General features: G+C 37.7%; 3 protein-coding genes and 1 non-coding gene across 7 annotated transcripts; 2 read left to right on the top strand and 2 right to left on the bottom strand.

Moving 5' to 3' along the window:
* Positions 1-1,908: 1,908 nt before the first annotated feature.
* Positions 1,909-5,817, bottom strand: cox7b (cytochrome c oxidase subunit 7B). The gene is made up of 3 exons (XM_071461258.1): positions 5,727-5,817; positions 3,526-3,641; positions 1,909-2,143 (listed from the first exon to the last, which is right to left on the bottom strand). Exons 1-3 carry the CDS (start codon positions 5,761-5,763, stop codon positions 2,060-2,062), a joined length of 237 nt encoding a protein of 78 aa, XP_071317359.1. The 5' UTR covers positions 5,764-5,817; the 3' UTR covers positions 1,909-2,059.
* A 230-nt stretch (positions 5,818-6,047) lies between these two features.
* On the top strand, positions 6,048-6,159 carry trnal-caa (transfer RNA leucine (anticodon CAA)). Its single transcript has 2 exons — positions 6,048-6,085; positions 6,114-6,159. It is a non-coding gene; the product is annotated as a tRNA-Leu (tRNA).
* A 1,437-nt stretch (positions 6,160-7,596) lies between these two features.
* Positions 7,597-12,685, bottom strand: pgrmc1 (progesterone receptor membrane component 1). The gene is made up of 3 exons (XM_071461257.1): positions 12,344-12,685; positions 10,031-10,186; positions 7,597-9,295 (listed from the first exon to the last, which is right to left on the bottom strand). Exons 1-3 carry the CDS (start codon positions 12,636-12,638, stop codon positions 9,201-9,203), a joined length of 546 nt encoding a protein of 181 aa, XP_071317358.1. The 5' UTR covers positions 12,639-12,685; the 3' UTR covers positions 7,597-9,200.
* A 24-nt stretch (positions 12,686-12,709) lies between these two features.
* rab24 (RAB24, member RAS oncogene family) lies at positions 12,710-26,640 on the top strand. Of its 4 annotated transcripts, none has more exons than XM_071461254.1 (9): positions 12,710-13,740; positions 16,480-16,687; positions 17,784-17,852; positions 18,761-18,839; positions 19,507-19,574; positions 20,069-20,168; positions 20,820-20,870; positions 22,067-22,126; positions 23,141-26,640. In XM_071461254.1, the coding sequence occupies exons 2-9, from the start codon at positions 16,571-16,573 to the stop codon at positions 23,209-23,211; spliced, it is 615 nt and encodes a 204-aa protein (XP_071317355.1). In that variant the 5' UTR covers positions 12,710-13,740; positions 16,480-16,570; the 3' UTR covers positions 23,212-26,640. The 4 variants fall into 4 exon arrangements, with proteins under 4 accessions (XP_071317355.1, XP_071317357.1, XP_071317356.1 ...); XM_071461256.1 differs by lacking the exon at positions 12,710-13,740 and adding an exon at positions 13,788-15,539; XM_071461255.1 differs by lacking the exon at positions 12,710-13,740 and adding an exon at positions 13,791-15,539 and having other exon boundaries at positions 23,144-26,640.
* Positions 26,641-26,655: the final 15 nt, after the last annotated feature.

Raw genomic sequence — 26,655 nt, 5'->3', positions numbered from 1 at the left:
ATTCAACCAACCAAAAGTCTCTAACACACATCTTTCACCAGGTTACCAGAGAGCCATAATTAACATATTGACAAATATAGCTTAACACACACACAGGCAGGCAGGCAATGGGATGTGGCAGAAAGAGAGAGCCCTCAAGTTCAGCTCCTCATCCCTGTTATACTCCAGGTGAATTAATAAATTAATAGGCTGAACTAATTGGCTGCAGGTCCTCAGATCCAACCAATAACATGAGGAGGGAGGATCCAGAGCTTAGACCCACAGAGCCTGAGTTCAGCGAAGGTTCCCCCGGGAACGCTCAGTGAATGTTCTGCGATGTAAAAAGCACCTCCACCCATCTTGTTACCGGACGTTACGCTAACTTCAGGTTGACATCTCTGCCAGTGTTTTTAAAATAGTTTCAATTTGTTAAAAAATATATAATAAATAAATAAATGAAATGCATGTTTGTTTTTTTTAAAGAGAATTTGTATTTGTCTTGCTAGGCAGGGAGGGAAAAATATAAATTTGATCTTGAGTGAGGCCTCAGCTGACAAAGCATGTTTTCATTCATGAGTTCTTAAATTATCCATGTTGATTTGGTCATATTGTACATTTTATCCCCTGCTGGAGAAGCCCAATAACAGACTTACTTACTTTCATTTTTAGAAATAAAAGGCAAAGGCATGTGTCTTACTTTTTACAATTTTGGTGTCATGACAGAGTGTAAAACATAAAATTAATTTAAGTTTGCATCATGCCATGGTATATTTAATTTGTGTTAACGCAGAAAAGTAGAAAGATTCAAAGTGACAGTGCACGTCTCCACTGGGATTATTGTAGCTACAGGCACACTACCCTCTGCTGGCCACGGAGAGAAAAATATAAATTTAATCTTGAGTGAGGCCTCGGCTGACAAAGCATGTTTTCAATCATGAGTTTTTAAATGATCCATGTTGATTTGGTCATATTGTACATTTTATCCCCTGTTGGAGAAGCCCAATAATAGACTTTTACTTTTATTTTTAGAAATAAAAGGCAAAGGTAAGTGTGACCAAATTTGTAACTGTGCCTTGAGATAAATCAGAACGGTTCACAATTTATAGTCATGAGGTTTTTTTTTTCTGTGGCATCTAAAGTGTTTGAAGTGCTGGTTGAAACTGACAGGAGAAGTGAACATAACTTGATGGAAAGCATTGATTTAAATCCACAAACTGCAACTGATTATACTTGTTGGGATCATGGATGTATTATAATACTTCCATGGCTGATCCCTCCTGCCCGTCTCAGTGTCAAAACCAGATGAATCCTTCACTGTCCTCGGCTCCTAGCTTGTCACTCACCCTGTGTGTCTTTGTTGTTGGGGCAGTTTTTCACCCAATGTCCCATTTTTCCATACTCGAAGCAGGTGTCAGAATGTCCACTTCCTCTTCCATACTCTACGGCCTGAATCTCATACATATTTTGTATGGAAGATCTTAATTTTGTAAAGCTATCAGATACATGTTGTGGTGTAAAAGATACTGACGTACTGAAGTAGATTTACAAATTGGCATGAAAAGGAAAGACCCAAGTGAAGAACAAGGACCTCAAGTTTGCACTGAAGTGCAGTACTTTGGAAAACGTAGTTACATTTCACTACTGGAAAATAAAATATGCAATAAATTAACAAAGGTCAAATGCACTAACCTTTAATTTCACTAGAAGACCACTTAATGTTATTTTTTATTTATTGTATTGACTTATCTTTTATTTCATACATTTGAATTAAACACAGCAAGAAGGTTCTGGGTTTGAACCCCGGCTGTACCTCGCCCTCGCCCAGTGTCAGCTGGGATTCACCAAGGTTGACAAGAGGCTAGGAGAGGCTACTCTGATAGATAATGGTAGCTACTGCACGCAGAATTCACAGCTTAAAAGACAAAACAATTTTCAGTATAATCACAGTTAATTTATTTGAACAAAGTAAGATGTTGGAATAAGCACAGGCATTCACTGTCTGAACACAGATATTCATTATTCATCTGTACAACCAGAAGGTTTATTATTAGGTGAGACGAAGGTCTGTCATGGCGGCTCTTCACTCCTCAGCCTCTCTCCACTCTTTGGGCATGACCTTTCCAACTGGTGACAGATTCCAGGTGATGCCAGTCTGAGTCAGCACCTGCACAAAGACAGGAAACACATCATTTAATCCCAAAACATCTTTAAAAAAAAACATTTGCTGAGAGGATAACAGGGTTCCTCACAAATTTAAGACTCTTTAAAGACCGTGTTAATACAGAGAAAGTCAACTTTAACTCTAAAATGTACATTTCACAGTACACACCCTTTATAAAAATTAATTTAAAACATCCAAAGAATAAAGGAGGTGAACTACGGACCAAAACTATTTTTTTCTTTTTTCTATTGTGGTGTAAACTGCTATAAGTACACTGGAAAAAAAAAAAAAAAAAAAAAAAAAAAAATATATATATATATATATATATATATACCCAAAGACTTAATCTTACAATATATGGATCGAATAAATATCTTTCATATTTAAAGGACCTTTGAGCATATTTAAGGCTCTTTACTGTGATAAAACAGTAAAACATTCTCAGACCTATGTACTTTTTAAACAAAGTCATTCAGCGGCCTCCAGTGGTTATAATTAATATCCAACATTCAGAGAGTTATTCTAACAAATGTAATTTTGTAAATAATGTCTAGTGTGTTATTTTTCTGGATTGTTGTCTGTGAATCAAGAATAACAAACAAAAATATAAATCAAACAATAAGCTCACATCATATCTTCATCAAGGTATGACAGAGGCCACTTTAAGTCAAAAAGTTGAATGCACAGTTGCATTTCTCTTTTATTTTATTGTTATTCTTAACACCTACAACCACTCTTAAATTGTTTTATAAACACTACCAGAAGAAGAGCTGCACTGTTTCTGAAGAGATTTTCAGTTTTTTGCTGTTGTTTGCAGCAAAAGGGAAAATACTTTTTTTTTTTTTTTTTTAAATATGAAGCCAGTTTGGAATAAAATATTTGGAAAGTTTATAGCAAAAGAATAGAAACTCCTGGACGTACATTTCTGATATTTTGTTCTGCCATTGACTGTAGTGAGTATAGATGTTTTTGTCTGGGTGTGTACAGAGGCTGTCAGTTGATAGGTAAGGTCTAGGTTATGTGTTTGTGTCTATTTTTTGCATATGTGCATTTTCTATATTTCAAACTATGAAAAACTTGAATTACCGCCTCACAGTCGTATGCCTCTGTGACTAGTTTCAGAATACATCCCTGTTTATCCAGAATCATATAAAATAATAAACATTTGTGTGTGAAATTTTGTCATGATTTCTGTGTGAAGTTTTCAATAATGGCTAAAAAGTGTTTTGTAAGGTCACCGTGACCTTGACCTTTGACCACCAAAGTCTAATCAATTCGTCCTTGATCTACAATATCGATATATTTTGTTGTGACCAAGTTTATTATGACCAAACTGCCTGTTCAGGTCATAATATGACGTGGACTAACACAACAGAGCTACTTACGTATGACCACACGGCCGTGCAGAAGACGGCTCCACCGACCAGCACGCCGGTGCCGTACTTGGCGTGGAAGTCCTGGCTGTTGGTGGATCCATGCCTCACCTGCCGCACAGCCTGACCTGGACGACAACAAAACACAGTCTTCATGGTGAGGAGTGGCATTTATACACCACACTGTAACTGACTTTTATTTCTTTTTAAATTCATTTTCAATCAAGTTCTCTTTATGGGGACAATACACATGAGAGATATATGAAGCTTAAAATTATACAAATGAACGTAAAATCTGCACAAATCAAGATGCAGTAGTGCGATGAATGACAGAAAGTTAGGTGTGAGAAAGGTGGAAAATAAAAAAGGCTGAAATAAATTCTGCTGCATATTCCAATCAGGACTGTCGTTAATTTGTCTGTCTAGTACTTTTAAAAAATCAAACAACTGATCAATAAGTCAATGGAAAAATAATCAAGTATTTTGATAGCTTAATAATTGGTAAAGTCATTACTCAAGCAAAAACTCCAACATGATCCATCTCCAGCTTCTTAAATGCGACAATTTGCTGCTTTTCTCTGTTTTACATAATTGTTTTTGGTTTTAAGCTGTAAAATAGGATATCTGGAGATTCAAAAGACTGGACTCAAAAGAATTCTGATGAACATTACTTCACTATTTTTTTCTCTCCATTTCTTAAATGAAAACATTACTAATCCAAAGGTTCATGGACAGTGAAATCCAAATTTGATGCAGCCCAATATTACAGCCTTTTCTGCACATCCCCTCAATCACAGGCAACAACAACACACATACAAAATACCTCAAATTCCTCCCCATTAAAAAAATAAAATAGAAAATAAACAACCAAAGACCTCTGGTCTTTTCTCTTCAGTTGTCTTCTTTAGATTTGCATGCTATGTATGTTCATGGAAAGTTTTCATATGTCTCATCTGTTAATATCATTAGTAAAAAGTTCAATTATGTCCTGTGGTAACCAAAACAGGGATATATACATAGTTATGCAGATGAATTTAGAGCTGCAATGATTAATTAATTAGTCACTTGACAGAAAATGAATCGGCAATAATTCTGGTAATTGATTGTTTAAGTCATAGTCATGAGAAAAAACTCAAAAAAATTCACTGGTTATGGCTTCTCAAATGCAGATATGTATGGGTGCAGACAGCCTTAGATTAATTACACAGTAAATCATAACATGGACACAGCATGGCCTTGTATGACCCCTTTAACACTGATCCAACTTGTGTACAGGCAGCAAAGACATGGTAGGGCTCAATTAAAATATGATCTATAGAACCATCAGGATTTCTGGTTTGAGATAAACTAGGGCCGAAAACTAGTTGAGATAGATGTCTGTGCAAGTCATACTGTCATTATCTTAGAGTTGTAATGACTAGTTGATGAACGCAAAATTAACCTGCACCTATTATGATAAAGGTTTCAGTAGTTGTTTAATGCAAAACTGCAACACATTTGCTGCTTTTCTCTGTTTTATGTCATTAAATCTGTGAATTTTGGATTGTCAGTCAGCTGATACAAGAGAGCTGAAGATGTCACCTTGGGTTTTGGGATTTTATGAGCACTTCACACTTTTAATTCAAATGTGCCCATAGAAAATGTGATAATGAAAGATAAAACGGTCACATTGCTTTTCCCAAAGAGGTAACATTTCCTGTCAAGGAAATGAACTATCCTGTCACATTTATTGGTCATATCTGACATGGGAGTTCAAATCATTTCAAAATGGTTTCTGAAATATTTAACAAGCTCAGAGGACTGTCCTTAGTTGCCCTTTCTTCATCACTCTATCACATCAATGTATATTTTGACATTTACACGACAGAGAATAAATATTGCAAACAAGATAGCGGATCATTATACTGTGTCAGACAATGACACATCGAAAAAAAATGTCGTATTAAAAATGCTACTTCTAACTCAACAACTCGCTAACCTTGTGAAGTTAATTTAATACATGTAATTGCACAATTACGCGTGTTTTAAGACATTTAACTACTTCTTTGGTGAGATGATAATGCTAGCTGGCTAACAGCAGGGTGTTAACACGCCGACCGCGGTCACCGATCAAACAGAGGCCGGTCAAACTTGTGGTCGACTGATAATGAGCTGCCGCCTGACCTAAATACACACATAAAGCATATATTTAAACGAAAACCCAGTTTGCGTACCAGTAACGTTGACTGCAGCTTTAGCAAACCGGTACATGTTGTTTCGCCTGATGTCTTCAGATACCCTTGAAGAACGGAAGTGCAATGGCCGCTGCACGTACACAAAGCGGATATTACGATTGTCGATATGAGCATGCGTCGACAAAAACTACACATTAAGTGCGTAAGTTGAAGCGAAACACACACATTTAGTGAGATAAAAGACACTCAAAAAGCTAATCATTAGTTCTTATGTGCGACAACAAATATGACAACAAAATAGGTGCGTCAGAAGAGGGTGATGGAAATAAAAAGGTTTCAGAAATTTACTACTGTCACCGTGTCAGGATGGCCGAGTGGTCTAAGGCGCCAGACTCAAGGATAAGCTCCTTCCGCTGTAAACGGGACTTCTGGTCTCCGAATGGAGGCGTGGGTTCGAATCCCACTTCTGACACATACCTTTTAGTTTTGTTACTTTAAGTCAAAGTCAACAGTAGTGATAAGACGAACAAAAGTAAGTAGTTCATGTGCTAATGTATTACTAATATACGGAGCGAAATATTTCCACTTTTCAAAAGGTCAATTGTCAATCAAATTGTGCATACAAATTGGGTTTCACTGTATCCCATACCTCAGTTTTGGTTAATTCAAATTCACAAATCAAATTTAACTCGGGAGATGCTTTAATAATGGGACACATTTTGAAAAGAAATAAATAAAACCCCAAATTACACTTGATTAGATTTTATCATCAAATGAGACCAGTGTTGTTTGTGGATGTCACAATTATTGTTTAATATTTTTCATTAAATAAAAAGTAACGGTGAATTAACTTTTGAAGAAAGACCAATTCTTAACAACTGTTTGTTGCAGGGTTGAATTTACTTCTTTCCAAATAAAAATCAACAAAATATGTAATTTGCCCAGGGCTGGCCAAAATTTTGCATAAAATAATATTTTATTCAAATTGTATAAAGTGACTGTATACATTTTCCATACTTTGCAAGGATTTCCTGGATTCAGGTAATGCCATTTCACTTTTGAAGGCAACGGTGGTGAAATATAACTAGACACATTGACTGCAATACTAAATAAATTGATAAATTAGATACAAATTTAAATTACTTCTTCTTTTCTAGCGATTTCTTCACAAAATTTCAGAAACATTTTCAATTTCTTATCTCTGCTTTTACACCAACTGCAATGCTTTAATACTTTAATACTCATACAAATATTGTGTGTTAATTCACCAAGTCTGCATCAACATGTCATATTATTTCACCCTTTTTCAAAATATTCTCTATCACAAGACAGTCATTAAAAATATAATAAAGATGTTTAAATAAACAGACTGGCAAGCCTTCATTTTTTTAGTTTTCTTTATTAAATCAAAATATCATTCAGGATAATAACAGTATGACAGAATCAGAACATTCATTTATGTATGTACATGCATACTGAAAATGTTCCCTCACTGAATCAGTTTTTATGGAAAATGGCCAATCTCTCCAGCTTTTACAGGGATGATGCTCACAAAGAAAAATATTGTTAACCGATTATTTAACACAGCACATTTTTCTACAGTCAGAAAAACTAACTTCTTCCACATACTTTCAGGATTAAAAATTAACCATTTTTCCTTGCATACAAAGCCTCCGCAGGAATACATTTACATAATTGTAACTGTATTCCAACTTGGACTGTAAAATATTGTTGAAAAATTATGTTGTCAACATTTTTATCTATTACCCAGATGTCATCAGAAACTAAGACCTAACTGAAGTCACTTCTCTGTACTTTGAACTTTCTGACACTCTGCATCAAGTAATAAATTACCACAGTAAAAACACTACTGGGTGTGAATGAGGCCTGCGTATTAAGTCGTGTTTAATTTATTCTTTTTTTTTTTCTCAAATCATTGCACATTACTTGCTTTGTCCGACCTACTGTCCAAAATGCAAAGGAAATTCAATTTACAATTTACAAAAGAAGTAATATTCGAGAAAACTGAAACCAGAAAATGGTCAATATTTTTACTTGATAAATGACTGAAATTGGTTTCAGGTACTTATGGGTTGTCAACAGAAATCAGCACTGAAAATCAGACATTTTAAATCTTGCTTAAATGTACGGGAGCGTTCAGATCAGCAGATATATTTGATGTGATGGAATGTTTCAAACATCTAAACATTATCGTCCTCTTTTATTGTGAAGAGCTGACAAATATAATCTCTTAAATGGTTATAATTAAGCCAGAAAGGATACAAGTTTGGTTACAATTAGGTGCAGTTTATTGAGAAAAGGTGCTTAAAAAGAGATCTATTTTGCAGTGTTTATTTGATGACAACTTTAATGTGTAAAATATTTACTTCAGCTCATCATTGTTTGGTCCAATTAGTTGCACTGGCTCTCCTGTCTCCTGATTAAGGAAAATTACTTTGTTTTTGTTTTTTTTCCAACCTGGATGTTTATTATTGTGGGTTATGTTAATTCTGCACTCCCCACCTCCATTGTAGAGATTCAGGAGACACGACTCAAGCACAACATGCAGGGTAAACGTTGTGACCCTCCCAAAGCTTTCCGAATAAACTTTGATTGTACATAGATCATTTCAAACATTTGTCTCAGAATCAAAGCAAAAATAAGCAAAGAAATCTTGCTGGCTAACCAAATGAACTTTTAGTCGGACTCAGTGACAATGTTTGAAATTTTTTTCTATAAATGATTTTTATAAAACTGAAGTTAAGTCAGAAAGTGTTAAGGTGCTACATGCCCCTATAGATTTTAATTTTCGTGGTTTTTTTTTTAGTTTGTACTTCCTGAATCTCTAAAAGAGAGGTGGCAAACAAATTTTGCAAAGCCCAATAGTCAAAATAGACAGAATCATGAGAAAAAAAGCTCAAGTTGAAGACATTTTCCTTTAAGTTATATTCCTTCCTGAGATAATGAATTTCAAAGCAAGCTGGGTCAAACCTTGCATGAGAGGAATGTATACATCCTGCAATAAAACAGCAGCAACATTAACAAAGTGTACAACAGATCTATGGATCACAGATATAACTAATTTGACAGGCTGTTGATGGGGTGAGCTGAACAAAGCTGATCTCCCTCTTTAGACTACAACCCGCTGGACATTTTACCATCAGCAGCTTCATAAAAAATGTTGGAACTGGGCCTTCATTTTCTTGAGTTCTGATTCTCAACAACAATCTAAGGATCCGTGTTTAACTTCATAGAAAGTGCACTCAACTCTAAGAACGCTGCAGTGCTCTACATCAGAAATCAGTATATCTAACCGTTAATGCCATCTAACCTTCACATAACATAAATGGAGATGAATGGAGCTCAGACGGCATGTCAAATCCAGGATTGCGATGATCCAAAAATACTAGAATGGAAGCGTTTTCTCTGAATGGCCCTAACAGGAGGCAACCAGCATCAAATTACAAACATTAAGGCATCTGTCATTTTTCCCTCTTGGTCACTTTTCATTTTCTAGTCCGCCTTTTTGTCTTTTCCTTCCTCGTCGTCTGTGTACTCTGTGGGCTCCTCTCCTGGTTTCAGAAGCTTGCCGATGTAGTCATACTTAACTGTAATGGATGAAAACAGTCAGGGTCTTTTCATTGTGCTTTGTACTGTAGCTTTTCTGGAATTAAATCATGTAACATTTTTTTCTATCAAATAAGTCATAAAGTTAAATATTTACTATGATTTTTAATAACAACGTTTATTAACCAACAATAGTGCTCTGATGAAAAAATTGAACCTGTTGCAACTACAGCTGAAAATAATCATCATCTTCATTATTGATTAAACCAATAATTTTTTTCAATGACTTGATCAAATAACTGAGTCACTGTCCGTCTGTCCACTGCTGTTTACAAACATTTTGCTTTTTACACTGTGTTACAAATTCCCACTCCTAAGCTTTTAACAGCAAATGTGGGTGAGTTCAGAGGTTTTATGTTTTAAACTGGATTTTACATTAAAGTTTCCACACTTCCGTGCTAGTCAGGTTTAATAAAATCCAAAGTGAACATGGTGTAAAGTCATTTCCCTACATTTCAGCTCTAACAGTACTAGCACATAGTGTAGGATAGTGCAGGGAGGTCCTAGGTATACACCAGATGCCGACCTCTACATGTATTAATAATAATAATAATAATAATAATAATAATAAAGTTTATTTATACGGCACTTATCAAATCAGAAATTAAAATATGCTTTACATAAGAAGCAGACATAAAAGGGAAAAAAGATCAAGTGATATTTTTGGCCACAATAATCATAATGTGAAAATGTGCTACAGTCACATCTCTACTCACAGGTGAACTGAGTCTCCCACTCCGAGAGGCTCTCCTGCTGCATGGCGTTCAGGTCGGACAGGTCGTCGGGTTCGTCTTTCAGGGCCTCTTTCTCCAGACAGAACGTAGCCAGACCTCTGGATGCATCTCTGCCTGCAAACACTCCATATGGACCCTCTGCAAGACAGACAAGACAGAGAGAGAGCGCGCATGGTGAGGTGAATGCACACCAATAACAGCAGCAGAAACAATGTCAGGTAGAAAATGCTACAAACAGCTGATCATTGTTGGGGTTGTTCTACATGTCACTTTCTCTCTAGTGGCCGGATGTCGAACTGGGTATCTGTTTAAGATCTAAACCAACAATGTTCTAACCCTTGTAAAAAGCTGGTTATAAAACCCTGATATACATTATTCATCTGTGCCATAGAGCTCAATCCGAAAAACTATTAAAAACACATCAGTGAGTGACACTGTTGACCTAGACAGGATAGACAAATTATCATGTGATGGACTATCATGTGTGTTGGTCTTGTCCTGGTGTTTGTTGACAGTAAGAAAAATCTAAAATATATTTTATTTAAAGTCCTTGTACAGCTTCTTGGGTTTAGACAACTTTTGACATTTGGCTTCTGAAAAAAAAAAAGTAATGGGATTACTGAGTCATTTTTATATTCCATCTAAATTCAGTTATATCATTCACGCCCAAAACATTCAAACAAAACCCAACCCTAAATGTTACAAGTTTACCAGCCTGCAGCAGCCACAAGTGCTATCAAAGTGCCCTTGAGCAAAATACTGAACCTGTTGCATGAGATCAAATTTCAAATTAGTTAAATTTCTGAAATGCAGGATTTCAGTGGGCGTGCAGTGCACTGAAAAAGTTTGCATGACAGCCAGTTATCATGTTGGTCAGAGGTTACATGCAACAGAGGTTACAGTCTGAGATAAGATAAAAACATAGAGGTCTAACTCTGTGTCTGTTTCCAGCTCACAGAAATGTCCCCGTGAAGCATGACAGAACAGATTCCTTTTTCAGAGAACTGGAGGCAATGGAAAAGTTGCAGCACATGCCTTGCTCCCCGGTAGAAACCTACATAGAGTCGACGTCATTGCTACAAAGAATAACAGATATAACAGCAACACGATAACTGCAAAGTGGGGGGACATACTTAAGGTGTCCATTTTTTTTTTTACCCATACAGAATGTTAGGTGACTCACAGGCGGAGATTTCCAGCATAAAACTCCCACTATAATCATCAGTTTAAATGATGTAACAACTGAGTTACAAAATATCTGCTTGTTTGGTCCAATGTTGAAAGGTAAAACCTCATGTATATAAAATTTTAAGGGAATAAGTTACTACTACGTCTCCCAACCTGCACTTAAGCAAAAAATATGCAATCATGGAGTTCAGATTCTGTCATGAGAGCTACTAACAGCTGGTGAAAGCTACAGATGGTGAGAAAACCTAAAACAACCTGGAGCTCAAATCGGTTAACTTTTTAATACTGCATCGGTTTTGATAGAGGAGCTACAGGACTACATTTTGTTAACAGCTGGGAAAACAAAGCATTTCCTCACTGTTCCAATTAACACTTCTGGCTGGCTTCTTCACCACAGCAACAGCACCTGAGACTCCTGGACTCATGGGTATTTAGACTTCTGGGCATTTTTCTGACGCTTTAGATAGACCAAAAATATTAAACTACTTTAATATTACTATTAAAAAGTAGAAGTTGAAACACAGGCAGTTTGACAGGTACTCTTGCCTGTAGCTAGTTACAGCTGGTCATCCATTAAAGATCCCACAACTATCCACAATGCATGTGTGCAAACATCCCAAAAAAATGAGGTTCTCCCCTCTGCTTGACAACTGTCGATTAAAAACCATGTCCTGTAATTTCCTGAATGTCATGTGGAACAAGGAGTTATAAAATGGCGGACAGTAAATTTAGTGCACTATATAGTAAACAGGGAGTGATATTTTGGACGCCTTTTAATATACAGTCTACTTTCCCGCTGCATCGTTAAAAATATGGAGTAACTCAACTTCTTGCATAGACGATCTCTGGTTTCAAGGCTACAGCAGCTCCTCTGTTGTGAAATGCGATCTCAGCTATCAATCTAAAGGGGGTGTGGCGTCGGTTTCCAGTTAAAAAAAAAAAAAAAAAGTCAACTTAAATATTTGCCAAACAACAACAACAACAACAAAAATCGATACTTTTAACCGCTGAATGGCTACCAGTCAATTCAATTTAACACAACCAACGGCCGCTTCAAGCTAGCTGCCGTTGCTAACAGTCACATCTTGACGGGTCCGGTAACGTTACCTGGCCCGTAAAACTTCTTCCCCCGGGTAACGTCGAACACTTTCCCGTTGACAGCCATGAGGATCCTCGGCTCCTGCACTCCATCGTAGGGTTTCAACTCTGCCAGGGTAAAATCTCTCTTTTTCATTTTCGGCAGCGGTTTTTCCACCTCGCCGAGTTCCGGCGGTTTGTCTCCGCGGAAGATTTTGTACAGGAGGAACAGGCACAGGCTGAGCAGGGTTAGGTTCAGCGGAGAGGTGAAGATCTCCTGGAAAATGCCGCTGGAAGTTAACTCGCTTGCCTCTGCTTCAGCCATGTTGGCTCCTCTCTCCGGTGTGTGAGTTGGGGTGGGACCGGTAGAGCTCATGGATCCTGAACCAATCCCTGCTGCAGCCTCACAGGCAACGGTTTAGACCAATCGGACTCTTCCAGCTGCCTAATAGATACTGCAGTATCCATTATAAAGTGCATCACCACATAGTGCACTTGCACAAGTTATATCATTGATTACTATCTTCCTTAGTTTGAAGGTCTACTTTTTTTTTTTTTTTTTTTAATTGATTAATCATCAGCACACTAGTTCTCTTCTTCAGTACACCCAGCTAAAAATGAATGCACTCTAATACAGTCCTATTACAAATCCTATCCCCATGAAGGTTATAAGTTGTTGATGAAACTGTTCCAGATCTCAGAGATTAGAGAAAAGCTCTAACATTATCCTGCAACTTCAAGTGCTCTCCATTTTTCACCACAGCAGTCATTACATCACTCAGGTGGGCAGCTCTGCGCGGCTGACTGATATTCCCATATAGTGATAGCAGTCACAATAGGAATTGCAGTGGGCCAAATAAAATTTTAATTCTAAAATAATTCACGGGTACAGTATAAATTAAGGTGTTTGGGCTTATGGCACCCCTGGTGTGTGTGTCTTTCTTCAGTTTCTCTTTCTCCTTCTTTCCTTTCCTCCCTTTTCATCTCTGCCTGCACTTTGTCAGTTTTTATGGAAAGCTCCTGTAAACACTGTTAGAAACCAACAAGTTATTATTCAAATCAATATCATCAGCTGACGTGGCATACCTGAAGCTCAACATGTTGCTGGATCAGGAGCTTGATGTCCTCGCTTCGCCATTACCGTTCCTTGCCTCGTTGAGCCACTTCTCCTCCATCTCTTCGCTCTGCATCTGCAGCTTCTGTGTTTTCTCCCAGCTCTCCTCCTTTGTTGCCAACTTACACCCGAGACAATCCTCTAGAGCTTTGTGTTTTATTTTCCACTGTCTCACTTTGGTGGATCTCCATATTGTTCTCAGCTTAGCCATCATTATATACACACTGGTGATCAGGCTCATGTTCTCACTTTTCAGCTTGACGGCCAACAATCTACTGGTTTTCCCACTCTGCACTGAACTGAATCAAAGTTTGTAAGTACAAAGTTTCACCTGGTTGATCTGTGCACTCTGTCTTCCAGTACTGTTTGACCTTCTTGGTCTAAATCCTCTGGAAGCACGCAGTTTCTTTTAAGAAGCAGACCTCTTTTTATTAAATTTTCCTTTCTGTTTTTCCTGCGCCCAGTCTCTTAACTGGTTGCAGACTAAGACTACAGTTCCTTTCTTCCCAGAAACAGAGTTGAAGCTAAAGTGTCCTTTTCATCCTGCAGCTTTTTTTTCTTTTTTACTCCCAGCTGAGCTACTTGCTGGTTATTGCACCCTCAGAGCAGCGTTTTCAAAGCCAGCAACTTGCCGTCTGCTTTTAAAATCCAGCAGGGCATGAAGGAGCGCTGGGACTTTGCTGGTATTCTCAGTTCTGAACCATTTCAGTTGGACTGCCTTTATTTGGAGCATGTTGTTGAACAGAGTGACTGAAAGACACAAATACACATGTAAAAGGTGAAAGTACTGTCCTGACCAACCTTGACAACACAGAGAGAGGTGGGATAAATCTGAGTGTAACTGACTGGATGACAATTTTTCTCATCTGCTTTTGCACAATCCCCAAATTAATAATCTTCCCTAAAAAATAAGCATATGTACTATATTAGAGTATAATAGGTATGTGTAAGTTTTCTCTTCCGCAGGGCGTGGTTTCTTGCTGGAAACGGGGGGTGGTGAACTTTACATATGGATTTTGGACTGTCATGAATTACCATCAAGACAATTATTCCAGCCATGACGAAATAGAAAAGGACACCTCTATTTTTATTTTTTAAGGATGGTAGAGAACAGATTTTTTTCCATAAATAGTGTCATTAGGGTTAAATAATGACAATGTCAGTAGGATAAGGACCACTTGTGTATAGAGCCACAGACTATGGTCTAAGGTTATTGTGTAGTTGATGTTGGAAAATTGAAATGAGAGATAAATTCACTGTAATTCATGAGACCTAAGAATTGATCAGCTGACCTACCAAATCAATGACCCTATCAAAACAATTCTTTAAGAAGATGGATCTGTTTTTGTACAAAATGTCCCCATTGATCTATATATTGATGAAAAGAAAATTGTGCTTGTAGATAATTTTCCATGCCAACAGAGCTTGTTTAAGAAATCCTGACTGCTTAATTGGGATTTTATCTATTTAATAATTACACATCAGTAAAATCTGTCTAATAAATCTTAGATGTGTAATTTGGTGTACAGAAATACAATGAGTGAAAACCCTCATTTTTGCATGACTTAGACACAACAAGTGTTGTTCCCGTTTCGCTAACTTCAGCACCATTGCCACAGACTGGACTACCAACTGCGCTTCCCAACATCCGGTGATGGTGTCACGCAATTCGGGCACTTCCTTCCTCCGAACCGCCTCTCCTCGACTCTGTGGTTCCCACCCAAACAAACAAACAAAGCTCAGCTGGATATTTTCTCCCCTCGGAAACGCCAAACAGCTCTGCCCGCAGCCCAGCCAGCCCCCCATCAGTTAGCTGGACTTGCTTTCAGAGAATGGAGCTCCCGCTAACCACAGACGATGTTTACCGTATCTGTCTGTAACCTCATCCAGCCGACGGCTTGCTTGTAATTTCAGCCATTGCGCAAGAGTGTCGGTGGGGTTAAGCTAGCTAGCTGGCACTCTACGGCAGCCGGTTTAGCGAGGCTGGGCAGAAATGACGAGAGGTCTGGCTGTGACCGTCTTCGCTTTAAAGCAAGGGTGGTAGCCACGGATAACGGCCCCGGTTTGGCTTCTGGTGTTGAGAAAGATTTGTTGAGTCAAGCTAGCTACCAGGTGAGTTTTCAGTGTTTGTGTGTGGAGCTGAAGTTAGCTAGGCTAGCTCTCCAACCTTAGTAACCAGGACCGCTGGGCTGGTGTTTTGGCCATGTCATGTTGAGGTAACTGAAGTCATCTTCATGTAATTTATAAGTTTTTAGAAAATCATATAAAGTTAACAATCTACAGATAGGACAGTAATTTAAAAGCTTGTTACAACCGAAATTTGAAGTAAACAGTGCGAGGACCATGTACCAGTGTAACTCTTTCTCTTTAGTGCTTGTCTTACTGTTAATGAACTCATATGCAGTTGTGCTGAGTCAGTTAAAACGAATAAATGGCACTTTTTTTTATCAAGTCGTTTCAGTATAATTTAGTTGCAACCAATATAACTTTTACTGCTCTTCTAATGTTTATATATGAATAAAGTAATTTATAAAGTGAATACATGAGTGTTTGGAGTCTTAGACAGAGAAATCCAGCCAAGTAAAACATGGCTTTGGTACTTTTATAGGAGTCATATGAATCTGCAGCAATGAGTTCATTAGTCGATTAGTCGATCAAAAGGAAAATAATCGGCAGCTACTTTCATAATTGACTAATCTTCTCTAGTAGCAGCCCTAATTTGCAGGTTGGGAAGAGATTAAGTGATCTATAGGTTTTGCAGTTTTGTTTCTCTTTCTCATTGCATGTTACAGGTATGAACTCTTATTATGGAGAGATTCATGTGTAAATTGTAGAAATATAACATCAGTTATTTGCAGACACAACAGATGATACAGATGGAGATAATAAGAGGAAGGAAGTGATACCAGAAAGTTTTAAGATTTGTTAATTCCTAGAAATTATGGAGGGTTAGAGCAATTATTATTTTCTGTTTCTAAATAACTGCACAGTGTTTATGACTTGTTTATTATGGTCATTCATCTATTGTGTATCATGTCTTCTCATCACACAGCACACTGAGCAGCCCAGCAGCTGCCTCCTAAATTAAACACCCCCTCCCCTCCCCTGTTTGCTTGTCCTGGGCTTTTCAAAACGTATTTACTATGAGTGCAATGCGTGTGGATGCTAAAGTTGTGATGCTGGGAAAGGAGAGCGTGGGGAAGACCAGCCTGGTGGAGAGATACGTTCACCATCGCTTCTTGGTTGGACCGTACCAGAACGTGAGTGTCAGCTGCTCCGCTGCAATTTCCATGTTGGCCTGTTGCTGATTCCTTCCCTGACTGCTGCCCAGAAGAAAAGCATTACTTTTATATTTAGCCTTGAGGACACTGTGGTAATAGAGGCTCAAGTCTGTGATCATCATTAAGCATAAAAGCACTGACAGAAACTCTGGATGTAGTAATGTTTCAGTATGTTTTCCCGCATACCACATTAGATAAGCATTTTTGTTAGAATCTTACATCTTAACATGGAAATCATTCAGTCATGCCTCTCTCTGTGTCCTGTTTAAAAATACACCATAATGGCTTTAAAAAACTGACAGTTTCATTAAGTGATACAGTATCTTTTGAAAGTATTCAGAGTATTCAGACTTTTTGCAGAATTTACTGTGACAGATTTCATTTAAAATATATTAAAATTTCTTTAATGGCCATCAGTCTACACACAATACCTCACATATTCTTAGATCTTCTTGCAAATCCATCAGAAACAGAAATCTCAAAAAACTCATTTACGTACTATTAGTACTCCGTAGTTCACAGTGGTGGAAAGTAATCAGGTACAATTATCAGGTACAATTATCAAGTACGTAAAAACCCGTATGTGTGTGTGTAGACGAACTCATCTTGTGACCCTTTGAAGGGGGTCCGTTCCCTAGGTTGCGAACCACTAGACTGAACTACATTGCACTGTATAAAGTAGTTAGTAGTAGTAGTAGTAAAGTAGTAGCTTCATGTCCACGACTTACAACAGTAAAATGCTGCTTATGCATAGCTGTATGAGAAACGATCTTTATGTCATTTTAGTAGTTCAACCAATAAAACTGCATGATAATGTGTTGTGATAAATTAGCTTGCTCTTTTTGGGCAATTGTGTACAATATCTATTTTAGGAAGGGAGCACTGTATACTCCAGGGCACTGTATACACTGTATACTCAAGCGCACAAGTATCAGTCTAACCCAACTTTATGCTGTCTCCCATTAATGCCCATTTAGATTGTGGTCTGTGAAAGTTCAGACTAAAAGCACCCACAGTCTATAGGGACTCCATGAGTGTCTAATGCTTTACTGCACTCGCTTTCTCTTCCTGACAGACTATCGGTGCTGCTTTTGTTGCCAAACCAATCCAAGTAGGAGAGAAAGTGATAACCCTGGGCATATGGGTGAGTTGGAGGCTACGTCATGTGAATTTGAGTGTTTGTTGTGCATAAGTGTCAGCGTTTAGCCAGGTGAGGTCAGAAAATGTGCCCTCAATAACACCCTACGTGCCAGTCACATCATATCAGCTCCTTTCATCCTCAGCACAGTGTATTCAGGCTAACAAAGTCAGAGAGTAGTAACTACAGAAACACTGAAGTAGTGAGCAAAGGGTTTGACGTTAGAAGGCTCTCTCAACCTGTGTGACAGATAAGCTGTAAAAACTCAATTTTGTACTTTTTACACTGATCATTAATTATTGTCACGGACCTTACATGAAACATGAGAAAAAAAACATCTATCTTAACAGCTAGCCGTAACCAGCCAGGGTGCGGTCATCTGAAATTTAGTTTTTAAGTCTTTTATTATGACCTTTTATTACTGTTTGTCCCCCAAAATTATACATTTGATGGTATAATAATTTCTGTGTTAAGGTAGAATGTGAAAAGGTCAAATTCTGGTCTTAGCTCAGTTTTAACCACATATGTAATCACTACATTTTGCATTTGTAAGGCAGTATTAGTAAGTCCATTTACATGCATATAGTCATTTGCACAATTCCACAACTGTACATACATGATTTAAATAATTAATGATGATAGTTTTATCATATATACATAATGATTTACTTATAGTGTTCTCTCTTGTCTGTTCCCCCTTTCTTTGTCTTCACCATGATTAGAATTAGGTGAAAGAAAAATGTGTCATAAAACAAGTAATTCATAGTTTTCTGAGTCACAGTTTTGGATGACATTTAAGCTGTTAGAGTTGAACAGGAAGAAGGGTCTTCTCTCATATCATTTCACCTTGTTTCCATTTAGATGGATCCCAGTCTTTCTCACCTTTGTCCCACTCTTCTCTCTTACTCACCCAGGACACAGCTGGATCAGAGCGCTACGAAGCTATGAGCAGAATCTACTACAGAGGAGCCCGGGCGGCCATAGTCTGCTATGGTAAAACTACACTGCTTAATCATCTTATGGAGAGCTTTCAGGTGTCATAATTCATCTTCTGGTATAATAGCTCAGAACAGCTGGAGGCATTTCTAAACTACCAACTTCACATAGCTCCTTAAAGATTATAAAGTTTATTTAAAGATTTGCCTTTTTCAGGTTAGGACTCAATACTTTACACATTTTCTAAATAGTTGTCATGTCTTTGCTGCAAGTTGGGGAACTTTGCCTCTTAGAAAATAGCTAACGGCATTTCCCACTGGATTACTCACTCTTCTGTCATATTTTATTAAATGTCTTCTTTTTGTCTGGTTGCCTTCTTCTTCTTCTTTAGCTCCCGTCTTCTCTCTGTAGATTTCATTCCACCTGTACATTTCATCCCATTTTTTTAACCTCATCTGCACAAATTGGTGATCGTGCCTGTTTTTCCAGGTTCTTCTAGTTATAGTAAATATTTTTGACTATGTCCAGCATTGAAAATTGAAGAAGTGGTCAGAATTGTCAGATTGGTTGTACACTCCAGTTAATTCATACTGCACTCCTTCTGCACTGTTTGTAGAATGGTGTTTATATCTATATTTTAGGGGCAATATTGAATACTTTGTGGAATACTTAAAGTCTATATAAACAGTGTCAAACTACTGTTTTGGTTGTTTTTGACTTTCAGATCTGACTGACAGCAGCAGTTTCCAGCGAGCTCGGTTCTGGGTGAAAGAGCTACAGAACTGTGAGGAGGTAAGAGAGCTTTTCTAGTCTAAAGTTGTATGAGGCACATTTGACTGATATTATATCTGTCATTAATATTTACAGGACCACATCATTATAATATAGCTTCATACGAGTTCATGAAACTACAGTAGAACGTACATGAGCAGTAAAAGTGTGTAACTAGATGTATCTATGTTTTGTTATTGACAGTCACTGTGGTGGTTGTGTTGCAAAAGTGGTTGTTTAGCACGTATAATGCCATTTGAGTGCTGATTGAATGCTGCATTCATTTAGCAAAATAACCAAACTTAAGTAGCTGTGCAAGAAATTTGTCAAAATTAAAACTATATTATTAGATTATTAGATTCAATTATGAAGCTGATCAGACATTCAATGTGAGTGGACACATTTCAGTTGGAAAAAAAAAAAGGTAAGAAGTCAAAGCAGCTTTTTGACCTTGTGTACTATCTACATGTCACTCAGTAATATTGTTTTGTTTTTGTCTGTGTTGTACACTCCAGCACTGTAAGATCTACCTGTGTGGCACTAAGAACGACCTGATTGAAGGAGATCGGAGTTTGCGCCAAATCGACTACCACGATGCTCAGGACTTTGCTGATGGTAACAACAGCCTCATTGTTATAAACCTCATTTTACTGTCTGTTACTCCAGCCTCTTATATTTATACATGGAACTGTGGACATGTAAAAGAAATCACGTTAGTATTATTATTTTAATTGTGTAGTCCATAAAATGTAAAGACTTTTGACTTGCAACAGTTGGTTTGCCCCCTCATTCTGGTTTACTGACACCACACCATGATCTGTGGAAGTATATGAGAACAACAGAGCCACGGTTGAAAATATCACAAATAGCTGTCAAAGCTTCAAATCTGAGCCACTTTCTCTTACTCTGCGCACATCTGATATTTGCTGATATATGCAGACAGCATGTTCATGTGTGCATGCAAAACCTTCAAGAAAGTAGGTTAAGACTTTACAAAGTCCAAATAAGGAGGTTTTACCAACAGAAACTTAGCTGCATTAACAGTTCATCTTTTACCCTGAAAAAAGGACCTGAGGTTGTCCATTTCTGAAGCTGGGGAATAATTAGATTACTGAAGTGTTTGTTACATCGCTTCAGGATATTAATGAATGTATGACCTTTATCAGACTCTGGTGCATGGACAAAACTTGCACAACTGTCCTCTTGCACAAGTTTGTGCCTCCGCCTGACTGACATCTAACCTTAATGTTTTTGTTGTTCTTACAGAGATTGGTGCACAACATTTTGAGACCTCCAGTAAAACAGGAAATAACGTGGGTGAGTCACAACTTCAGTCATATGCAGACTCTATTTAACACGGGTGGTTGGCTCCAATCACAGCTGTATTTATCCACAGTCTGTTTGTTGAGGAAGTGGGTTTCCCTCAGAAAACTACATTTAATATACTTATAATTTTTTACACAAAAAGAAAATGAAGAGTAGTTTAATAAACAAGGAAACATTGTAAAGGAGGAGACTAAGTGCTCTACATGCAGCATGTGGGCACATACTGTATGAATGAAGAGATTCCAAACTTGACATCTTGTCAATTATTGTTTTGGCACTGTCAGCCACTATAAAATAGAAATTCTCTTATAAGTCATGAAGATGATGAGAAACTTTATCAGGATTCAGTGGAAGAGAAGCAGGTGGCCTGATGTGGCCTGAGAGAGAACAGAAAACACTCTTCTTCCCGTATAACATCACTGTCCAACTCAGCAGTGATAGCTCTCCCTCTCACACCGGGTGCTAAATATTGCACAAACACTGACTTAATGGACATTTGGGTCAAAATTACCAAAAGCCATCGCTTTAACAGAAGCACAACAGAGAGCAGTCAGGACCAAACCCCTGTAATCACAGTAGAAACATTGTCAGGGATAATCGGCTTCTGCGCAGAGGTGGCCAGCAGTTGTGTTTGTCTACTGACAGCCTGTCATTTATTTCTGTTCTCTTTAGAGCATCTCAAATCCACAACATTTACAACCTGTTGTAACCTGCAGTTAATCTTTATTAGTTTTTTTGTTTTTCGTTTTGTATGTGAAACTGATACAGTACAGTATTTAGGCGTGCAACTTCAGTAATTTCAGTATTTATTAATCAGCCGGTTATTTTCATATCACACAAGCTATAAAATTTAAGGACATTGTGTAAAATGTCTGTTGTAATATCACAAGCTGATGTATGACTAAAACAATTAGTCAATAATCAATAAAAGTTTAAACTTATGGACCAATAGACTAATTGATTAATCTTTGGAGCTCTAACAGTATTACAGTGTGCCACTGCCGAAACAAACATCAGCTTGTGTAACTTGTGGTAATATTGAGTCTAAAATTTAATCGTAAAGCTTCTACACAAGAACAATAGTAGCACTCTAATGCTGTAATGAAAATGGACCAGTTTTTATCAGGACATGATGTGTGAACAAACTAATGGAAACTGACAGGCCTCATTCTCCCTCTGCTTGTCAGATGAGTTATTCCAGAAAGTTGCTGAGGATTACAACAACACTGCCTTCCAGTATATGACAGGTGAGTGTTTTATGCACACACACTCTTTTTGTTTGCATTAATCCTCTTTGTGGTCTTTAAGGGCATTCAGAGTATGATTGAGACAAACAAGTTCACACGAGTGTTTATGGTCACACTCAAAGCCTTATCTTTCTAAAGACTGGGATAACAGTGCACTTTCAGCCAGTTCTTCATTCATTGATTCAAAGTAGTTCAAGTTCAACTCCTACTCGCTTTCTTAGAACACAGTCATCTTCCATTATTTGAATGAAAACCGCCATGGTGGTGCAGTCATAGATATTACACCCAAATTTCAAGCCAGTTAAAAAGATTAGCACCTAGTGACTAAATAGTACTCATAGGAAGGCCGGTTTAAAAAACAGGAATTCAGATTTTAATGTAGGTTTGAGTTGTAAACATTCAGAGCTACCTCAAGATCTGAAAGGCATGGCGGGATATGTGTTGTATTAACTGAGTAACCAAGTTTTGGTTAATGTCGCATTGCTGAAATACATTATGTGTTTCATAGCCAGCTTATACAGAGAACATATGATAAGATTGATCCCTGGTGAACACCACATGCGAGAGGGGCCAGATGTGGAATAAAGACCCTGCACATGCAACGGAAATATTTCTGGACACACACTATTAGCGAAACAGATCCAGGACCCAGGAGTATTATTCGAACATTTGGTGAAACAGGAGAAGATAAATACACTCTCATATTGCTAAATATTAAGCTACAGCCAGATGCCAGTTAGCTTAGCTTATTGCAGAGACAGGCAATGGGGAAACAGGATGTCTGGCTCTGGCTAAAGGTAACAAAATCTGCTTTCAAACACCTCCAAAGCTCACAGACATTAACATGGTTTTTTTTTTTGATTAATCTATACAAAATCCATTGTAAGAACAATAAGTAATGTGTTAAAACTGTCTTGAGTAGCTGTAAGGGAATAGTTTCTTCAACTTGAAAGACGATTCATCACCTGAAACTGCTGAACACAAGAGTTCAAACAAAATCTTTTCCTGTTTCAGCAGAGGAAAATGGCGTCGACTTAGGCCAGAAGAAAGACTCATATTTCTACTCCTGTTGTCACAACAACTGATGCTGAGCAGCAGGAAGGGAAGCAGAAGTGGTCACATTCCCTCAGCTGGAGTCAAACCTGGATATGCTGGACGGATGTCAATACATTTGCTCTGGATCCGGTATCCAAATGACAGAAACAGAAATCAAACAGTGCTGTTTATACCTTGTTGAATATGTTTATTTCTTTTGTGCCATAAAGAACTGTGGGCTGCAAGGCTTTATGGAAGAGGATCCGCTACGGCTGCAACTGTTACTTGGTGGAGAGGGATTTCAAAACAAAAACACTTCCACCTTTTCACCCAGTTATGTCCTGTGTTTTATTCCCACATCAGCTGATCACTTCACTGTAGCTCTGAGCTGGACCATATCATGGAAGTAAACATATCCCTAAAGCTGTACAGTTAAACAGTCTGAAGATGTGCTGTGGTTAAAGGATGATCTGCAGTGGTGAGGGAGTTCAAACAGTGCTGACAGAAAAGAGGGATCTGACTGGACCTGCACTGGCAGAGGCAACTTGATGCTAACACTGTTTGATGTTATAGCGGGTGCACTGCTTTGGGACGGTGAATGGTTTGTTTACAGCAGTTAATTTTTGTTTACTTTGAACTGTAATTTACCTCATCGTGGAAACCCATCTGTTAGGCCTGCACATCTTCAAAGAAGCCTACACCAGTGGAGTGAAGCCAATGAGGATATGAGTTAGGAAACAAAATGAAACGCTCCCATGTTCTCAGCCATACTCCATTGAATCGAATCCTTATGAAACATTTGCAAATCTGGTATAACGCATGGATGAAAGCATACCAGTGATTTTTCAAAGGCCTTTATATCCACAGTAGAAATGGCAGGACTGTAACAACTTTTTTTGCCATGTGAAAACTCTGGATGTAATAAGAGAGCTGAAATGTCCCACCACTGAGCCTTGCTGCTTATTCGCTCCCATGACCACAGAGCGGTCCAGAAAGCATTTTACAGCATCCTTGCAAAAGAAACGTCTGTCAAACTGTTGACAGGTCACCTGTCACACTCCAAACAAGTTCACTTCAAACAAGCTAGAGAATTTTCAAACTATGAATGTTTAATATTTGTAAAACATTAAAGCTCTTTAGCTGTGGCCAGCTAGAGAAACACTAATACTTGCGCAGTGGGCCACACGACACAGAGGCAAACCTGGAAGCTACAGGACATTTTTGGCTTATGCGCTTTCCAAGTAGTTTTTCATTGAGACATACAGCCACCATCTTGGAGTGCGGTATCCAGTTCTTATAATACATCCACGCTGACACTATGTACAACATGTATCTGGTAAATTCTCTTTCGCAGCATAAGCTACAATTTTGTCAAAAGGAAATTAAAGCAGATTTTAGGTGGTGGTTGATAAAATGCCTACATCTGTTATAAAAGTACATGAACTAACCTGACTGAAGGAACATTTAAAGAGTTTCCTACATGTTCTTTTTGTAATTCCAAATGGATAGTAACACAGGAAAAAGCCTTGAGGGAGAATGTTGTAATATGGTATAAACTGTCATCTGTCAATGTTCTCAGAACAGTATTTACATATATATTTAAGAGTCAAGTCACTAATTTATTGCCTTTTAAGTTGTTGTTGTTGCCAGATGTGGGGAAATAAATGGACACAATCTGAGTTTACCCCATGTTGCTGCTTTGATGTGTTCGTGTCATATATGTTTATATTTTGATCCACAATATTTTTATTGAAGGCTGTTAAAGAGAGATTGGTGTAAAATACAAATATGTTATGTAAAATTAAAAACTTATTGAAGTAATGTTTTAAAGCTCTGATAGACCTTAAATTTTATAGTGACTGACCAACAATTTTTTGCCCTTGTGTATAATATATGAGCTTTTTATGCATTTGTGTGGAAAAAAAGGGACAATAATGGCAATATATGGTGAAGTGTAAAATCATTACAAATCCCAGCATGGATTCACTTTGGCCTGCACACCAGATTTTTTTTTGGTGGTTTAAAATGTCTCATCTCCATAATATCATCTCATGCCGTCTGTCCCCACACTGAAAAAAATGAAATAAAAGCTTGTGCCTCGAAAAGGGATGTTACTATAAGGTAAATAAAACCCATTCAAGCCAGCAAACTGTCACTGGAAAAAACAAAACAAGTCAGAACAAAAAGAGCAAGCGTTTGAATGAATTCTCCATTCTGTGGTTTAACGTGGTTTAGCCCATCACTTTCTATAACAAACTATTTTCAAAATAAAATCTGTTTTTCAGCTTCCTTCGAGTTTCAGAGCATCTTCAAAACTGCTCTTGGTGGTGCATTGAGGGACACTTAAACATGTTACATTTGATTATCATTTGCCAAATATCACCCAAAAGCAATAATGAGCGACACCACTGGCAAATGATTTCATAAGACATAAAATAAAGAAACAAAATCATGACTGTACCTGAATGTACTTAATAAATAATTATAGGCCATACTCTCTCTATTGATTTCCTGGTATGGCTGTGCAAAAGATATTAAATTACATTGTATGTGGTATTAAAAAGGTTTTAATATTAATTTGGTGAACATTGCAGAAACCATGTATTGAAATAGTTAAAACTCCAGAAACTTAAAAATGCTTTGGACAATTTGGTAGAAATATTAAATATACATTATTTCTATTGTTAACAAGCTAAAACGTCCAAAACCACAGACAGGGTTCTGACACATTATTGTTGGAAAAAGCCTTGACATATCACTGTTATTAAAACAAGTCGGAAAAGAAATCTGTGGACGCTACTGCCAGCTCACTCATGTTTGTTTGTGTGGTGTTGATGTAGGAGGAAGAAAAGTTCAAATCATTTTCTAGCCTGCACATGTTGCACAGTGTCATGTGCCATTTGCTCATGGAGCAGCAAGCAAGTCATTTATACTGTTCAAAGTTTAAAACAGCTGGATCATGGATGAGTGAGAAGAAACATGACTTATGGTGCCTTCTTTGGAAGTTTCTTGACAGATCACTACACAAGTGTATTTCATTTCACTTCACTGACAATATTTCTTCTGCCTGCATAAATGAAATTAAGTTAAATGATGGGTTAAGATGCTTTTATTCTGGCGCGCCCTGTATCTCTATATTCAGCCTTAATGAGTCTGAATGTACTGCTACATGTTCACATTCATTGTGACAGATAGGTTCATGTCATTCATTTTTGTATTTGAGATAATTTTCTGTCTGTGTGTTAGTGTTGTCAAATTTTATGCAATACAGTTACACTGAAATCACACCTGAGAGTTTCTGAGTATGAATGCAGATGTGCTGATGCTGCCTTTTCTATTATACCCATGGTGCACTCACACTGGTGTTTCTACCTGTTTTGGCTGATTAATCTTGGCTCATGGCTGAATCCAAAAGGTCCTGTATGGTCTCTGGCAACACTGCCGTGAAACGTGAAAAATAAAGTTTACCGCAGCATCTCCACTACATGTTGCTG

The sequence above is a fragment of the Trachinotus anak genome, unplaced genomic scaffold (assembly GCF_046630095.1).
Source record: "Trachinotus anak isolate AG129_WGS33_773 ecotype Australia unplaced genomic scaffold, CSIRO_AGI_Tana_v1 ptg000024l, whole genome shotgun sequence".
Classification (NCBI taxonomy): Eukaryota; Metazoa; Chordata; class Actinopteri; order Carangiformes; family Carangidae; genus Trachinotus; species Trachinotus anak.
The sequence above is the reverse complement of the archived record's forward strand: the minus strand, read 5'-3'. Positions and strand labels throughout refer to the sequence as shown.

Bases quoted from the DNA above. Each gene is read 5' to 3' on its own strand.
- cox7b (XM_071461258.1), bottom strand. From the start codon at position 5,763: ATGTACCGGTTTGCTAAAGCTGCAGTCAACGTTACTG. The intron at 3,642-5,726 runs GTACGCAAACTG...GTTGTCGTCCAG, and splicing joins AGCTGCAGTCAACGTTACTG to GTCAGGCTGTGCGGCAGGTG. The intron at 2,144-3,525 runs GTAAGTAGCTCT...GTCTTTGTGCAG, and splicing joins GCACGGCCGTGTGGTCATAC to GTGCTGACTCAGACTGGCAT.
- pgrmc1 (XM_071461257.1), bottom strand. From the start codon at position 12,638: ATGGCTGAAGCAGAGGCAAGCGAGTTAACTTCCAGCGGCATTTTCCAG. The intron at 10,187-12,343 runs GTAACGTTACCG...TCTGTCTTGCAG, and splicing joins GAAGAAGTTTTACGGGCCAG to AGGGTCCATATGGAGTGTTT. The intron at 9,296-10,030 runs GTGAGTAGAGAT...CATCCATTACAG, and splicing joins GTGGGAGACTCAGTTCACCT to TTAAGTATGACTACATCGGC.
- rab24 (XM_071461254.1), top strand. From the start codon at position 16,571: ATGAGTGCAATGCGTGTGGATGCTAAAGTTGTGATGCTGGGAAAGGAG. The intron at 16,688-17,783 runs GTGAGTGTCAGC...TCTTCCTGACAG, and splicing joins TGGTTGGACCGTACCAGAAC to ACTATCGGTGCTGCTTTTGT. The intron at 20,871-22,066 runs GTGAGTCACAAC...TCTGCTTGTCAG, and splicing joins TAAAACAGGAAATAACGTGG to ATGAGTTATTCCAGAAAGTT.